The sequence below is a fragment of the Musca autumnalis genome, unplaced genomic scaffold (assembly GCF_047663935.1).
Source record: "Musca autumnalis isolate F117 unplaced genomic scaffold, ASM4766393v1 scaffold_4, whole genome shotgun sequence".
Taxonomy (NCBI): Eukaryota; Metazoa; Arthropoda; class Insecta; order Diptera; family Muscidae; genus Musca; species Musca autumnalis.
The window spans coordinates 37,480,657-37,499,093 of NW_027411977.1; the positions used below are offsets into that span (position 1 = coordinate 37,480,657).

Below are 18,437 nucleotides of genomic sequence, written 5' to 3' on the forward strand. Positions count from 1 at the left end.
TTCAAAACGTGGATTTTTTAAATAATTTTGTCAAAACGTGGATTTTTTAAATAATTTTTTCAAAACGTGGATTTTTTAAATAATTTTTTCAAAACGTGGATTTTTTAAATAATTTTTTCAAAACGTGGATTTTTTAAATAATTTTTTCAAAACGTGGATATTTTAAATATTTTTTTTTAAAACGTGGATTTTTTTTAATATTTTTTTCAAAACGTGGATATTTTAAATATTTTTTTTTCAAAACGTGGACATTTTAAATATTTTTGGCAAAACGTGGATTTTTTAAATATTTTTTTCAAAAGGTGGATTTTTTAAATATGTTTTTCAAAACGTGGATATTTTAAATATTTTTTTTCAAAACGTGGATATTTTAAATATGTTTTTCAAAACGTGGATATTTTAAATATTTTTTTCAAAACGTGGATTTTTTAAATATGTTTTTCAAAACGTGGATATTTTAAATATTTTTTTCAAAACGTGGATTTTTTAAATATTTTTTTCAAAACGTGGATATTTTAAATATTTTTTTCAAAACGTGGATATTTTAAATATTTTTTTCAAAACGTGGATATTTTAAATATTTTTTTCAAAACGTGGATATTTTAAATATTTTTTTCAAAACGTGGATATTTTAAATATTTTTTTCAAAACGTGGATATTTTAAATATTTTTTTCAAAACGTGGATATTTTAAATATTTTTTTCAAAACGAGGAATTTTTATTTTTTTTTTCAAAACGTGAATTTTTAAAGATTTTTTAAAAATTGTTTTCAAAACGTGGACTTTTCAAATATTTGTAACTTAGAGTTTTTAAGATTTTTTTCGAAACTTAGATTTTTTAAGAATTTAAATTAAACTTGGATTTTTTTTTGAAATTTTTCCAAAAGTATTTTTAAAGAATTTGGACCGTTTATTTTATAAAGAATTCGTCCGTAATATTTTGTCTAAACTACAAAATTTAAAATCGTTGGATCGTTTGAAATTTATAGGGGGATGGATTTTGAATGTGTAGCTGGTCCATGTCCATTGATGAAAGTTTCAATTCACATCGGCTGAAGTATATCTCTGTCAGGAAAGCCGACTGATAACTTTTTATTTGTTTTCTTTCAAAACGTGGATTTTTTAAAAAAAAATTTCAAAACGTGGATTTTTAAAAAAAAATTTTAAAACGTGGATTTTTTAAATAATTTTTTCAAAACGTGGATTTTTTAAATAATTTTTTCAAAACGTGGATTTTTTAAATAATTTTTTCAAAACGTGGATTTTTTAAATAATTTTTTCAAAACGTGGATTTTTTAAATAATTTTTTCAAAACGTGGATTTTTTAAATAATTTTTTCAAAACGTGGATTTTTAAATAATTTTTGCAAAACGTGGATTTTTTAAATAATCTTTTCAAAACGTAGATTTTTTAAATAATTTTTTCAAAACGTGGATTTTTTAAATAATTTTTTCAAAACGTGGATTTTTTAAATAATTTTTTCAAAACGTGGTTATTTTAAATATTTTTTTTCAAAACGTGGATTTTTTAAATAATTTTTTCAAAACGTGGATTTTTTAAATAATTTTTTCAAAACGTGGATTTTTTAAATAATTTTTTCAAAACGTGGATTTTTTAAATAATTTTTTCAAAACGTGGATTTTTTAAATAATTTTTTCAAAACGTGGATTTTTTAAATAATTTTTTCAAAACGTGGATTTTTTAAATAATTTTTTTAAAACGTGGATTTTTTAAATAATTTTTTCAAAACGTGGATTTTTTAAATAATTTTTTCAAAACGTGGATTTTTTAAATAATTTTTTCAAAACGTGGATTTTTTAAATAATTTTTTCAAAACGTGGATTTTTTAAATAATTTTTTCAAAACGTGGATTTTTTAAATAATTTTTTCAAAACGTGGATTTTTTAAATAATTTTTTCAAAACGTGGATTTTTTAAATAATTTTTTCAAAACGTGGATTTTTAAATAATTTTTTCAAAACGTGGATTTTTTAAATAATTTTTTCAAAACGTGGATTTTTTAAATATTTTTTTCAAAACGTGGATTTTTTAAATAATTTTTTCAAAACGTGGATTTTTTAAATATTTTTTTCAAAACGTGGATTTTTTAAATAATTTTTTCAAAACGTGGATTTTTTAAATAATTTTTTCAAAACGTGGATTTTTTAAATAATTTTTTCAAAACGTGGATTTTTTAAATAATTTTTTCAAAACGTGGATTTTTTAAATAATTTTTTCAAAACGTGGATTTTTTAAATAATTTTTTCAAAACGTGGATTTTTTAAATAATTTTTTCAAAACGTGGATTTTTTAAATAATTTTTTCAAAACGTGGATTTTTTAAATAATTTTTTCAAAACGTGGATTTTTTAAATAATTTTTTCAAAACGTGGATTTTTTAAATAATTTTTTCAAAACGTGGATTTTTTAAATAATTTTTTCAAAACGTGGATTTTTTAAATAATTTTTTCAAAACGTGGATTTTTTAAATAATTTTTTCAAAACGTGGATTTTTTAAATAATTTTTTTCAAAACGTGGATTTTTTAAATAATTTTTTCAAAACGTGGATTTTTTAAATAATTTTTTCAAAACGTGGATTTTTTAAATAATTTTTTCAAAACGTGGATTTTTTAAATAATTTTTTCAAAACGTGGATTTTTTAAATAATTTTTTCAAAACGTGGATTTTTTAAATAATTTTTTCAAAACGTGGATTTTTTAAATAATTTTTTCAAAACGTGGATTTTTTAAATAATTTTTTCAAAACGTGGATTTTTTAAATAATTTTTTCAAAACGTGGATTTTTTAAATAATTTTTTCAAAACGTGGATTTTTTAAATAATTTTTTCAAAACGTGGATTTTTTAAATAATTTTTTCAAAACGTGGATTTTTTAAATAATTTTTTCAAAACGTGGATTTTTTAAATAATTTTTTCAAAACGTGGATTTTTTAAATAATTTTTTCAAAACGTGGATTTTTTAAATAATTTTTTCAAAACGTGGATTTTTTAAATAATTTTTTCAAAACGTGGATTTTTTAAATAATTTTTTCAAAACGTGGATTTTTTAAATAATTTTTTCAAAACGTGGATTTTTTAAATAATTTTTTCAAAACTTGGATTTTTTAAATAATTTTTTCAAAACGTGGATTTTTTAAATAATTTTTTCAAAACGTGGATTTTTTAAATAATTTTTTCAAAACGTGGATTTTTTAAATAATTTTTTCAAAACGTGGATTTTTTAAATAATTTTTTCAAAACGTGGATTTTTTAAATAATTTTTTCAAAACGTGGATTTTTTAAATAATTTTTTCAAAACGTGGATTTTTTAAATAATTTTTTCAAAACGTGGATTTTTTAAATAATTTTTTCAAAACGTGGATTTTTTAAATAATTTTTTCAAAACGTGGATTTTTTAAATAATTTTTTCAAAACGTGGATTTTTTAAATAATTTTTTCAAAACGTGGATTTTTTAAATAATTTTTTCAAAACGTGGATTTTTTAAATAATTTTTTCAAAACGTGGATTTTTTAAATAATTTTTTCAAAACGTGGATTTTTTAAATAATTTTTTCAAAACGTGGATTTTTTAAATAATTTTTTCAAAACGTGGATTTTTTAAATAATTTTTCAAAACGTGGATTTTTTAAATAATTTTTTCAAAACGTGGATTTTTTAAATAATTTTTTCAAAACGTGGATTTTTTAAATAATTTTTTCAAAACGTGGATTTTTTAAATAATTTTTTCAAAACGTGGATTTTTTAAATAATTTTTTCAAAAATTTAAACATTTTTGGCAAAACGTGGATTTTTTAAATAATTTTTTCAAAACGTGGATTTTTTAAATAATTTTTTCAAAACGTGGATTTTTTAAATAATTTTTTCAAAAATTTAAACATTTTTGGCAAAACGTGGATTTTTTAAATAATTTTTTCAAAACGTGGATTTTTTAAATAATTTTTTCAAAAATTTAAACATTTTTGGCAAAACGTGGATTTTTTAAATAATTTTTTCAAAACGTGGATTTTTTAAATAATTTTTTCAAAAATTTAAACATTTTTGGCAAAACGTGGATTTTTTAAATAATTTTTTCAAAACGTGGATTTTTTAAATAATTTTTTCAAAACGTAGATTTTTTAAATAATTTTTTCAAAACGTGGATTTTTTAAATATTTTTTTTCAAAACGTGGATATTTTAAATATTTTTTTCAAAACGTGATATTTTAAATATTTTTTTCAAAACCTGGATATTTTAAATATTTTTTTCAAAACGTGGATATTTTAAATATTTTTTTCAAAACGTGGATATTTTAAATATTTTTTTCAAAACGTGGATATTTTAAATATTTTGGAGTATTAAAAAATTTTTTTAAACGTGATTTTTTAAAATTTTTTTAAAATGGTTTTTTAAAAGTGTATTTTTTAAAATTTTTTTTCAAAACTTGAATTTTTTAGGATATACGCTCAAACTCTGATTTTGCAAATATTCTTTTAAAACGTGGATCTTACATTTTATTTTTAAATCGTTTTTTAAACCTTGGATTTTTAAAATTTAAATTTTTTAAGAACATTTTTTAAAACTTAGGTTTTTATTTTTTTCAACACTTAGATTTTTTATGAATTATGTTCATGTTGTTGATTTTCAAAACGTGTCTTTTTCTAAGATTTTTTTCAAAACGTGGATAATAAAAAGTTAGATTTTTCAAAACGTGGATTATTAAAGTATTTTTTTAAACGTGGATTTTTTAAATCATTTTTTGAAAACGTGGATAATACGAGCTTCAAATATAATTATATTGAATATGATTTATTTACACATGTTTTTGTATTACTTCTTTTGAACTAAAATCAATTAAATACCCATTCAGTGATATATAGCTTATCTCTATAGCTACTTAAATACAATTAGTGAGTACTTTTGCGTTTATGTGTGTGTGCGTATGTGACAAACTAATATTTTATAATGTGAAAAGTGGTGTAATGAATGAAATGACAAGCTTCTAATAAAATGATTTATTCATATGACGTGCCATAAATGTGTGGTGGATGGATGGATGCATGCATTTGGGGCTCACTACAAGTAGGGTCGCACAACCAACCCCCCCGCCCATTACCTTTTTCCCTTTACATTTACATTTCAACAATTATAACCCAAATTAGAAGACCGACAAATAAAACGCTTCCTCACTTACCTTTCATGCCTGGCACATGCGAATGCAGATGATTTAGAAAATATACATCATCCTCATTACCCAGCAGATTTGAATCGGCATTACGATTATAGGTTAAATTGAGTAAAAGCATGAGTACCGCTATGGCCAGTATGTAGAAAAAGTGTTTCCGTTTCCAAAAGTAGCGGAGCTTTTGAGATTTACGGCTAAGTGATGGCCTGCGTTGTTCCTGCTGGTGTTGTTGTTGTTGTACGACATTTCGATTAATATCTTTGTGTAATTTTTTCTTATTATTTTTGGCATTTTTGTTATTGTTGTTCTTATGGTTATTGCTGTTGTTGTTGTTCGATTCTAACGTTGAATCATTATCGCCCAATAGCGGCTGTAAATCGGACTCCGATAAATCTGTCATGTTGGCATCATGATTTCGTTTTTCCTCCTTAATCTTTCCTGCTTCTTTTATATTTCTGTTTCAAAGATTGAATTCCCCAGGATGCTGAAAGTAAAAGAATGGGAATAACGTTATACTTTAAAAAATGTGTATGTATGTCATACGGAAGTTAGAAGACATATTTGGATGATTCCAAAAATAATCAACTATTTAAGTTAGGATACTCTGATATTGATTTGGTATTTGTATATTTGGTTAAAAGTAGAATATAAATAGGTATCGTCGTATATATTTTAAAGGTTTTGTGATGGCTTCTTGGGAAGAAGAGGAAAATAAACTCTGCCTGAAAATCATAGAAAAAGTCAGAAAAATGCTACACGTATTCATTACGAGCGCCTAGAAAAAACATTGATATCCCAGCAAAACATAAATCCCCACCTGAACATGTTGTTGTTGTTGTAACAGTGTTTTATTATTATGTTTGTATGTTCGTTCTCCTGTTCAATCTGGCTCTGGGTCTATCTCCAGTTCCAGGAAGTTGGCTACTTCGATGGGATGTAACCACAGATCCACTGGAGTCAGATGAGTAGGTTTGGCAGGGCAGTCGAATAGGTGCTAAGTATCGTGCAGGCCCATGCCGCATACTGGGCAGATGTCTTGCACGGTGCGATGAATTGCCGCCCAATAGGAATTTAGGCGACTGCAATATCCTGAGCATAATTGAGCCAAAACTACTCCGGTTTGTCGTGGCAGCTGACGCTCTTCAGCTGCGATAGATGGGGGATGTGCTCCGATGACTGCATTCACACAATAATTGCTTATGGTCTTAGCAACTGTGTCCGTGTGAATGCTGTTCAAACCTGCCTGATATGTCTGTTGATCTAGAGGTTCTCTCCTATATTGTTGCACCGTCGTTTCTAGAGCATGAATATCCTTCTTGATATGCCTGGGTGTATCGGTGGCCAGCAGATGGCGATTGAATGACTCTCACGGTAACACCCGAGCAAGTACTGCAACGATAGCATCTCATTATGTTGTCGTACGTGGGAAGAAGAATCTTTGCCTCCTCATGTAAAGGGTGTTTTTTTAAGCTAGATAGAACTTTAAAATGTAAAAAGTAACACAAAAAATTAAATTTTGATGAAACTTTTTTTTATTTGTTTCACTATACTCTGACAAATCATCATGAATAGACTCACGCTTGAATAACGCTACGAAATTATCCAAATTTACTTTGAAAATCAGTCGTCGATTCGCGCAACTTATAGACGACTTCGTCATTTGTATGCCGTACATAATCGTCCATCTGAACAAGCGCATTTTTGGCTTAACGGGTTTGTTAATAAGCAAAATTGCCGCATATGGAGTGAGACCAATCCACAAGAGACCCTACAGACTCCATTACATCCAGAAAAATGCACCGTATGGTGCGGTTTTCACGCTGGTGGCATCATCGGACCTTATTTCTTCAAAAATGTGGCCGGAGCTCGCCAATGGAGATCGTTACCGCACCATGATCAATGATTTTTTGTTTGAAAATATGGATGACATTGATCCGGAGGAGATGTGCTTTCAACAGGATGGCGCTACGTGCCATACGGCGAACGCAACCATCGACTTATTGAAATCAAAATTTGGCGATAAGTTGATTTCGAGAAGTGGACCTGTCAATTGGCCTCCAAGGTCGTGCGATTTGACACCTCTCGATTATTTCCTGTGGGGCTACGTGAAGTCACTGGTTTATGCTGATAAACCAGCAACAATTGATACCTTGGAGGCCAGCATTGTTCATGTTATTCGTGACATACGGCCAGCAGTGCTCGAAAAAGTGGTCAAAAATGGGACGTCCAGAATGCACTTCGTCAAGAACAGCCGCGGTGCCCATATGCCCGAAATCATTTTCAAATGTTAATGTCACGTATTGATCTTTCGAATAAAAAAAAATTTTGATTATAATTTAATTTTTTGTGTTATTTTTTACAATTTCAAGTTCTATCGGGCTTAAAAAAACACCCTATAGATGGTCCACTGTAGATTTGAGGAGGCAACCTGTTGCTGTTCTCAGGCCGGCGTTCTGACAAATTTGAATCTTACCCCACTGCGTGTCACATAAATTCGGGGACCAAACTGGCGCCGCATAGCTTACCACAGACCGACCTATCGCTTTATACGTGGTCAACAAGGTTTCTTTATCTGCACCCCAAGTGCTGCCGCTAGGGACTTGGGGACCTTGTTCCTACATTTCAGTTTGTCGCAGATAGCTGTGGCATGCGCGGACGACGTGAAAGTGGTGTCGAATGTGACCCCTAGAATTTTGGGGCAGTTTGTGGTCGGAATTCTGCTACCATCGACCCTGATATTCAACTCTCTTCTATACTGCGGATATCTGCATATTCCTCGCATGGAAAATGGTGGTAAGATCGGTTAAATAGGTGTTCAGTCTCTCACAGATTTCATCAGGGTAGGTACCTGACGCCAGAATCGTACAATCATCCGCATACTTTACGAGCTCAATGCTGTCTTGAGGGGGCGGAATACAGGAAGGTAGAGGTTAAACAGTTCCGGAGATATCACCCCTCCTTGGGGAACTCCCTGTTTCACTCTAAGGGGCTTGGATTTCTTGTTCCTGAACTCCACATACGACTGGCTACCACACATATAGTTGATTATCCAACGTTTCAGACTTGGCCGGAGGGTTGTCTGCTCGATGTCCTCGAACAGCGTGGAGTGCTTGACAGTATCAAAGGTTTTTGATAAGTCAAGCGCCACCATCACTGTTCTATCACACGGGTGGCAAAAGCGAAATCGGCCTGTACGATTCACCTTTGCTGTCATAATTGCCTGGCTTCAGTAGCGGGACCACCCTGCCCATTTTTCAGACTTCGGGAACAATAACGGTGGCTAGCGACCGGTTGAGAACTTTAGTGAGATCCTCCACTTCCGGCTCATCCAGCTGTTTCAAAATTACCATGGAAATTCCGTCAGGGCCCAACGCTTTGGATGATTTAACGTTCCTGATGGCATTCGCAACATCATCCATTGTAAACTGTGGTGGTTCATCCTCGGCAGGAAGAGATTTCTCTTCGCCCTGTCACTCTCGGGGTGCTCGACAAACAGTCGATTGAAGTAACTTGCACACCTCTTCGGGTCAGTCAACGTAACGCCGCCAATCGTGTCTGAGGTCCTGTCATCCCTCCTTCCGGGGTTCGAGAGTGACTTAACCGTTGTCCACAATTTACTTATACCGGCTCCAATGTTGCAACTCTTCAGATGATTTAACCACTTGTTCCGCATATGTTCGCCGACCAGCCTGTTAACTTCCAGTGTCAGCTCCCTGACTCAGGGGTCGTCGGGGTTGGTTCGACGAAGCTCATCACGCTCATTTGCTAATCCCGTCGCCTTTGCTGGGAAATTTGGTCTTACTTCGACCAGCAGGTATATGGCGAGCGGCTGTAGCATTGATGATGTCTCGGAACGTCCGTTCCGCTACCCGAACATCAGAAGGATTGGGCAATTCTCTGAAGCGGTGACTGGTGAAATCTCTGAAACTCAGGCTTATAATCTGTGATACAGCTATTTCTCGGCGGGATGTATACGTTCAGCAACTCTATCTCGGCAGTTCCACACCTGACTGCTACCCCCATACATTCCATGTACGGGTCATTAGAGGCAGGCTCAAGCGAGATAGGTCTGTATTGAACAGACTGGTGCAAGAGGAAAGCTAATCCCCCCACCTCCACATCTGGTGCGATCCTTCCTTATAACGTTGTAACCATCACAACGTACTGAGCTGTGGTCGTTCAGCATGGTTTCCGCGACTTTGATCTTCTTCCGATTTATAAAGTCCACTATTTCATCGATCTTACCTCGGAGCCCATTGCAATTAAATTGCAAAAAGGATGCATTTTCTGGGATTGGAACAACAACGGCTGGTGTTAAATGCTGCTCGTGCGGCTGCTGTTGTGGGGACTGCGGGGGAGTTTCGTAATCCGACGACGAAGCAGTTTCGTAATCTGACGACGACGACTCACTGGGGGCTGTGTTCGCGCAGCAATCAGCAACATAGTCCCTATCGTAGTCCCTCGCGTGGGCAAGTCCAGAGCAAACCCTAAAATGCACCCACTCCTGACATCTATTGCATCTCACCGAAGATTGGATATGGGTGAAGATGCGGATGTGACAAAGCGAGCACAAATATATTGGTCCTGGGTTTTCCTCCGTCCCGGCACGGACCAAAAGAATCCGGAGCAAACATTCCGGGATATGCCGCTCCCAGCACAGAAAAATGAAACAAATACAAACACATGTACACTGAGGTGGCAGCCGCTGGTATGGTGGTACTGCCGAAATAGAGCTGCTTAGTGTGTACATACCGCCGATTTATAGCTGTGCCCGGAGTTATACGCATGATATTAGTTCGCTTTTATAGGGCAATAGTCGTCTGGTGCCAGGGAACGTCAGTGCTCATCATGAGCTTTGGCATTCCGTCCTAGGTAACTATTCATCGGCGGCATGTACACATTAAGCAGCTCCATCACATCGCAAGCTATAGGTGGCGGTGAGCTTTGTTTCTTGGATCGCGGCGACCGTCATGTTTTTCCAACTCATAAAATCCACAATTTCGCTGACTTTATTACGGAGACTGTTGCAATTGAATTGCTGTAATGATGCATTTCCGGGTCGTTGAACAACAACTTGTGGTGTTAGATGCTGCATTTGTTGTTGTTGGGGAGACTGCGGGAGCGTCTCGTATTCCGACGACGATGAAGAGTCAGACAACGACGTTGAAGACGCATTGGGCGATGTTCTGACGCAGCAAGCAGCAACATACCTATTGCTGTAATCCCGGGTGCGACTAAGGCCAGAGCACCCCATACATCCATTTCATCTCACCGATACTGACAGGTGGTGGCGGATCTGGCAAACGGAACAGATCCATAGTGGCCCGGGCTTCATCTCTATCCCGGCACGGACCACAAGAGCTCGGAGCAGGCATTCCGGGATTAAATGCCGCTCCCATGGTGAAAAAATACACAAACACATAATTGTTGAGATGACGGCCCCAGGTCGAAGATTACTCCGAGTCAATCCGGTGCATAGAACCGGCCGCCGTGGGATTGCCAGTTGTTCAGTTGTGACGACCAGCATGGATTCCGCAAGCAGCACAGACGACAACAGCGCTGCACACCATCTGCACACATATTTGTCAAGGACTCAACCAGAGACCGCCGTGTGATAGAAAAGTGATGGTGGCGCTTGACTACGAGTAATTAAAAGCCTTTGATACTGTCAGCCACTCCATGCTGTTTGAGGACATCGAACAGACAACCCTCCGGCCAAGCTTGAAACGTTGGATAGTCAATTATATGTGTGGACGCCAGTCTTAGGTGGAATTCAGGAACAAGAAGTCCAAACCCAGTTCCGCAAGATGGGGTGATATCTTCGGAACTGTTTAACCTCTACCTCTCCTGTAGTCCGCCTCCTCTAGACGGCATCGAGATCGTAAAGTAAAGTATAAATGTACCTTCCATGGTAACATCTGTAATATGCAGATTTCTATCAATAAATCTACGGCCACTCTGTTTACCCATGCCCAATTTGGAAGAAAGTTGTATGTCGTGGTTGACGGTACCACAAATTGCCCAAAAATTCTAGGAGTCACATTCGACACTACGTTGAAGTCATGAGCGCATGCCACAGCTATCTGCGACGAAGTGAGAAGTAGGAACAAGGTCCTCAAGTCTCTAGCCGGCAGCACTTGGGGCGCAGACAAGGAAACCTTGTTGACCACATATAACACGTAAGGCCGGTCTGTGGTAAGCTATGCGGCTCCAGTTTGGTTCCCGAGATTATGTGATACGAATTGGGGAAAAATTCAAACCTGTCCGAATGCCGACCTGAGAATAGCAATAGAGTGCCTCCTTATCTCTTCATTGGACCATCTACATGAGGAGGCAAAGATTCTTCCAGTACAGCAACACAATGAGATGCTTTCGTTGCAGTACTTGCTTGGGTGTTACCGTGAGAGCCATCCCAATCACTGTCTTGTGGGTAGGCCCGACACACCCAGGCAGGAAGGATATCCACGTTCTGGAGGAAGTGGTTCAACGATACAGGAGAGAACCCCTAGATCAACAGGCATATCAAGCAGGTTTTAAATAGCATTCACACAGACGCAGTTGCTAAGGCCATAAGCAAATATAGTGTGAAAAAGTCCTCGGAGTACATCCCCCATATATCGCAGCTGAGGAGCGTCAGCTTCCACGACAAACCAGATTAGTTTTGGCTCAACTACGCTCGGGATATTGCAGTCGCTTGAATTCTTATAGGGCAAAGATCGATCGCAACGTGCAAAACATCTGCCCAGCATGCGGCATGGGCCCGCACGACACACTGCACCTATTCAACTGTCCTGCCAAACCTATTCACCTAATTCCAGTGGATCTGTGGCTTCATCCCATCTAAATAGCCACATACCTGGAACTGGAGATGGACCCCAGAGCCAGATTGAACATACAATAATAAACACTGTTACAACAACATGGACATATGTTGATAATTTTTGATGGAAAAGTTTTGTGACCACTAGGAATTTGGTGCAACGAACACGCAAATTCTGTCAAATTTGTATGCAATTTGGATAATTACACCGAATTCAGAATAGAAATAATTTTGCCAAATTATATTGAAATCGGTTCAGATTTGGATATATCTCCCATGGAAATAACTCACCCTGATGGGCTGAAACATACACGAAAATTCTGTTCAATTTTAATGAAATTGGGAAAATTGACACACCAAACATAAAGTGGGACAGATATTTTGATGCAATTTGGAAAATATTGAAATTGTTGTGGAGTAGGGTATCACATAGTCCGTCCCGCCCTTACTGATTAAAAATTTATTTGTGGTGAATTTTATAAAAAGTTTGGCTTGACCTGACCCCAACAATATTCGACTAATTTTTATACCCTCAGCATTTACGCTAACGAGGGTATATACACTTTCATACACTTTCGAAGATGGATTATATCGGTCCACTGCTTCCGGTACCTCCCCCACAAAAGTTCGAACATGTTCGGAAAATTTGTGCACACAATAACTCTTGAATGGAGTAACCGATTTGGTCCATACTGTGCACATAATGAAATTTCTACCAGACATAGATGAGGTTCAAATATGGACTCAGTCGGTCCACTCCTTCGGGTACTTCCCACACAAAATTTCTGTAATGTGCAGTTTAAGACCTCCCCTCGAATCGTTTTGATTTGTGTTTTAACAAATTGTATTCGCTGCCCCCACTACGACGATACAAGTTATTTCAGGGGCAAGTCCATACTTCCTAAGAAAATGGCCCGAAAGCTGTAAAAACCTGCTATGGCACCATGTGTAGTAGATGGAACACACGATAACTCACGAACGAATAAACCGAATCGGTCAAAAATTTGGCTTTCGCAATATTTTGTCCGAACTTAGTTTAAGTTCTAAGATGGGCAATATCGGTCCACTCCTTTGGGTACCTCCACCACAAAAGTTCAAAAATTTTTGTTAAAATGGTGCACAGGATAACTCTCGAAGGTAGTAACCGATTTGCTGCATACTTAGCACATGGTAATATTTCTACGAGACATAGATCCGGTTGGAATATGGCCTATATATGTCAACTCCTTCGGGTACCGCCCACACAAAATTTCAGAAAAGTCCAGTGTAGGACCTACTTCCGAATCGTTTTGATATTTTATACCCTCAGCATTTATGCTAACGAGGGTATAAACACTTTCATACGAGCAAAATGTGCCTCATCGAAATAACGGTTTTAGACCCCAAGTATGTTTGGGCAAAATCCGTATCAGAAGTTCAGTTTAGAGGCTGCACTCCAATCGCTTTGATTTTTGCTGTAACAACTTGTATCCACTGCTCCCTATACGGTGGTACACGTTTCATCATGGGCAAGTCCATACTTCCTGAGAAAATAGCTTGAAAGGTGCAAAAAGCCCCTGTGACACTGTGTGTAGGGGTTGGAGCGCAATATAACTCTCGAACGGATTTGCCGATTCGGTCCAAATTTAGTTTAAGTTCGAAGATAAGCCATATCGGTCCACACCTTCAGGTACAGAAAAAATTGTCGGAGGGATTTTTAAATAAATCGCGATCAAAATTCACAATTTTAGTTTTTTTAGGTTTTCACGATTTTGCTTGGACACCTCAAGGCGTATCAAAATGAGTCTAAAGAAAATGTTGTAGCTGAGAAAATTCTCTACAAGACTGGCCTTTAGGTTTTTTCGTAGGTTTTACCATTTTTGAGATATAGAGGTTCAGTTCAAATATTTAGGTTTTTATCTTAAGTCTTCAAGATTTTGCTTGGAAACCGCAAGTCATATCAAAATGGGACTAACGAAAATGTTGAAGATGTGAAAATTCTCTACAAGATTGGATGATTTATTTTTTCCTAGGTTGTACCATTTTCAAGATATAAAAGTTTAATTTGGGAAATTGCAGTAATGACATTGTTTTATAAGGAGGCGATACAGTCAGTGCATTGTCTCAATTTGAACTTCTATATATCAAAAACGGTAAAACCTACGAAAATATCATAAAGATCAATCTTGTGGAGAATTTTCACAGCTACAACATTTTCTGTAGGCCCATTTACATAGGACTCGCGGTTTCCAATCAAAATCGTGAAAACATAAAGAACCCCTAAACATGTGAATTTAAATCGCGATTTATTTGAAAATCCCTCCGGCGATTTTTTTGTTTCTTGATATTTCTCATCTATGAGCATTGTAGTTTCAGAATCTGCAAAAACTTCCCAGGTGTAAGCACCTTCCATTTAAATTTGTTTAAGGCACACCGTGGGGTATATACACTTTCATACGGGCAAAACGTGCCTCATCGAAATAATGGTTTTAGACCCCAAGTATGTTTGAACGAAATGTGTTTCAGACAATTTGGAGTCGATTTAGCAATGTCCGTCTGTCTGCCTGTTTGGCTGGTGCGCACGATAACTCTCGAACGGATGAGCCGATTGGGTCCAAAATTTGGCTTTCGTAATATTTTGTTCGAAGTTTAAGTTCGAAGATGGGTTATATCAGTCCACTCCTTCCGGTACCTCCACCGCAAAATTTCGAAAATGTTCGGAAAATTTGTGCGCACGATAACTATTGAAGGGAGTAACCGATGTGGCCCATACTTTGCACATAGTAAAATTTCCAATATCGGTCCACTCCTTCGGGTACCTCCCACACAAAATTTCGGAAAAGTTCAGTTTAGGACCTGCTCTCGAATCGCTTCGGTTTTTGTTGTAGCATCTTGTATTCACCGCCCCCATACGACGGTACAAGTTTTATTTGGGGCAAGTCCATACTTCCTGAGAAAATAGCCTGAAAGATGCAAAAAGCCCCTATGACACCGTGTGTAGTGGTTGGAGCTCGAGATAACTCTCGAAAGCATTTGCCGATTCGGTCCAAAATTTGCGGATAGTGGGAAAATGGCGGACAATCAGCGAATTCAGATTGTCAGAAAATTGATATACTACGTGTCAGTGAAACTTGGTGGACATAAAGCGGTAATTTTGAATCCAAAAACGCCTTGGTATACCATTCTGGAAATATGGAGGGAATACACAGAAGAGGGGTTGGCATTATTGTCAATAAAAACATTGCAGATTGTGTAGTTGGATATGTTCCGATGTCAGAGAGAACTATGATGATTAAAATCTCAGCAAAACCCATAAATTTAAACATTATACAGGTATATGCCCCTACATGTGATGGAAACAACGACGAGATTGAAATTTTTTATGAAGAAATTAGTGAACTACTAAAAATGACGAAATCACATGAAATAACAATTATTCAAGGAGATTTCAACGCCAAAGTGGGAAACGAAGAAATAAATGGAGTAACGGGAGGATATGGACTTGGTGAAAGAAATGAGGAAAGAGGAGACAGGTTAATACAATTCTGCCAAGAATTTAAAATGACAATAACCAACACAATATTCCGGCTACATCCTAGACGACTATACACATGGAAGTCACCATTAGATAACGAAAGAAATGTCGTACGAAATCAAATAGACTATATAATGATCAACAACAGATTTAGGACCTGTGTAACCAAATGTTCGACATATCCAGGAGCTGATGTGCCGTCAGATCATAATCTTTTGATGTGCAATATTCGAATTAAACTAGCTCGGATTCAAAAAAGAAAGAAGAAATCCCATAAAATAAATATTGAAATACTCCAAAATACAACAGCCAGAAATGAAATAAAAGAACAAATAAACAACAAACTTGAAGGTATCGATGCAAACAATGCAGATAATATATGGAACAAGGTGAAGGATGCGATATGTAAAGTAACAAAAAGCTACATAGGAACCCACACAAGAAGAACCCAAGAGGAATGGATGACCAACGAGATTATGGAACTTAGAGAGGAACGAAGAAAATATAAAAATGCTAATTACGAACGCTATTGGGAGATCAATAAAGTGATTCGCACAGCAACCAGAGCTGCCAAAAATTCCCTGCTCAATCAAAAATGTCAAGAGATCGAACATTTGCAACACATACATGACGATTTTAATTTACATAAAAAGTTAAAAGAAGCTGCTGGGATATATAGGAGAACATCGCCAACACTACTGATGGATAATACAATCAACAAATTTTTGAGACAGTACAGATAAAGAATACATGGAAAAACTATATTGAAGAACTATTTACCGACGATAGACGCTCAATATACCAACACAACGGAAATGCTAATCTATCTGGAAACCCAATCACTAAATCAGAAGTGGAATACGCCATTCTATCATTGAAAGATAAGAGATCAACTGGACCTGACGAAATTCCATCTGAAATTTTAAAACTTGTAGATGGAGACAATGTGTTATTGATTGTCCGCCTGTTTAACTATATATATGACACAGGTCAATACCCAAACGATTGGCTAATATCAACTTTTATACCGATACCAAAAAAGTCGAATGCAAAAAAATGCTGTGAATACAGATTAATTAGTCTCATGTGTCATATTTTAAAAATATTTCTTCGAATAATACATACTATATACTCAAAATGTGAAATTGCTATGGGAGAATCCCAATTCGGATTCAAAGAAGGTATGGGTACCCGGGAAGCTCTACTATCTCTTCAAGTACTTGTTAAAAAATGTAGAGACGTTCATAAGGATGTGTTCATATGCTTCATAGACTACGAAAAGGCATTCGACACTGTCCAACATGATAAAATGATTAACATACTGAGAGATATTGGAATTGAAGAAAAGGAAATTAGATGCATACGCAGTTTATATTGGAACCAGACGGCGAGACTTGAAATAAACGGCGAATTGACAGACGAAGTTCTCATATCCAAAGGTGTTAGACAAGGATGCATATTATCACCCCTCCTCTTCAATATATACACCCAACGAATATTTCGTGAATCTATTGAAAAAGAACGCATGGGCATAAAAATGTACGGCAAAATGATAAATAATATACGATACGCCGATGATACCACCATACTTGCTAGCAGTATATCTGATTTACAAAAACTCCTACACAAACTGACACACACAAGCGAAATATATGGTCTTAGGATAAATATAAAAAAGACAAAATATATGGTTGTCAGTAGAAACGATTTGATTCTTGATGCAACACTACAAATAAAGAACGAGACTGTCGAACGTGTAAAGAACTTCAAATACCTTGGTGTTCTAATAAACGACAAATGGAATACATCAAACGAAATCAAACGTCGAGTGGAGATGGCCAGAGACACATTTTTCAAATATAAGAAAGTACTAACAAATCACGAGATAAGTCTAGCAACAAAGATACGATTCAAGAAATGTTACATTTGGTCTGTGTTATTATATGGAGCTGAAACGTGGACAATTAAAAGTGCAGATGAAAAGAAAATCGAAGCGTTCGAAATATGGTTATATCGACGAATTTTGAAGATAGCATACACTGCTCACATAACAAACCAGGAAGTACTGAGAAGAATGAACCAGGATAGACAACTCCTACATACTGTCAAATCCCGAAAAATCTCATACTTGGGTCACCTTATGAGAAATACAAAATACAAATTTTTACAAAATATTATAAAAATGAAAATAGAAGGAAGCCGAAGCAGAGGCAGGAGAGAGATATATTGGTTAAAAAACATTCAAGACTGGACGGGATACAGAGAAAACCAACTTACTAAATGCCGCTAAAAATCGAGAACTTACCTACAACTAGATTTTGAAATTCATTTTAAAACATGTAAACAATAATATAGTATGATCGCTTTACATCCGAATATCGGATTCGCAAATAAAGAAGAAGAATATTTTATCAAAACATAGTTTTAATTCGAAGATGGGCCATGTCGGTTCACTCCTTCAGGTACCTCCCCCACAGAACTTCAAAAATGTTCGGAAGAATTTTGCGCACTATAACTCTTGAAGGGAGTGACCGATGTAATCTATACTTTGCACATCGTAATATATCTACCAGATACAGATCAGGTTCGAATATGGACTATATTTGTCTACTTTTTCAGGTACCTCTCACACAAAATTTCGGATAAGTTCACTTTAAGAACTGCTCTCGAATCACTTTGATTTTTGTTGAAGCTATTTGCATTCGCTACCTCCATTACGACGGTAAAAGTTTTTTCAGGGGCAAGTCCATATTTCTTGGGAAAACAACCCTAAAGGTGTAAAAAACCCCTATGTCACCATATGTGCCGGTTGGAGAGCACGCAATTCTCGAACTGTCCAACCGATTTGGTCCAACATTTGGTCTTCGTCATATTATATCCAAACTTAGTGTCATGGGCAATACCGGTCCACAACTTTCAGTACT

The 18,437-nt window shown here is 35.4% G+C and overlaps 1 protein-coding gene across 10 annotated transcripts in view; it reads right to left on the bottom strand.

Annotated features, from left to right (window-relative positions):
- The window catches only part of LOC141403587 (uncharacterized), a 68,458-nt gene that overhangs the window by 10,287 nt on the left and 39,734 nt on the right, over positions 1-18,437 (bottom strand). For all 10 annotated transcript variants that reach the window (XM_073986249.1, XM_073986244.1, XM_073986245.1 and 7 more), the window contains exon 2: positions 5,189-5,663. In XM_073986249.1, the coding sequence (XP_073842350.1) occupies positions 5,189-5,579 (391 nt within the window). In that variant the 5' untranslated portion in view covers positions 5,580-5,663. The remainder of the gene's footprint in view (positions 1-5,188; positions 5,664-18,437) is intronic.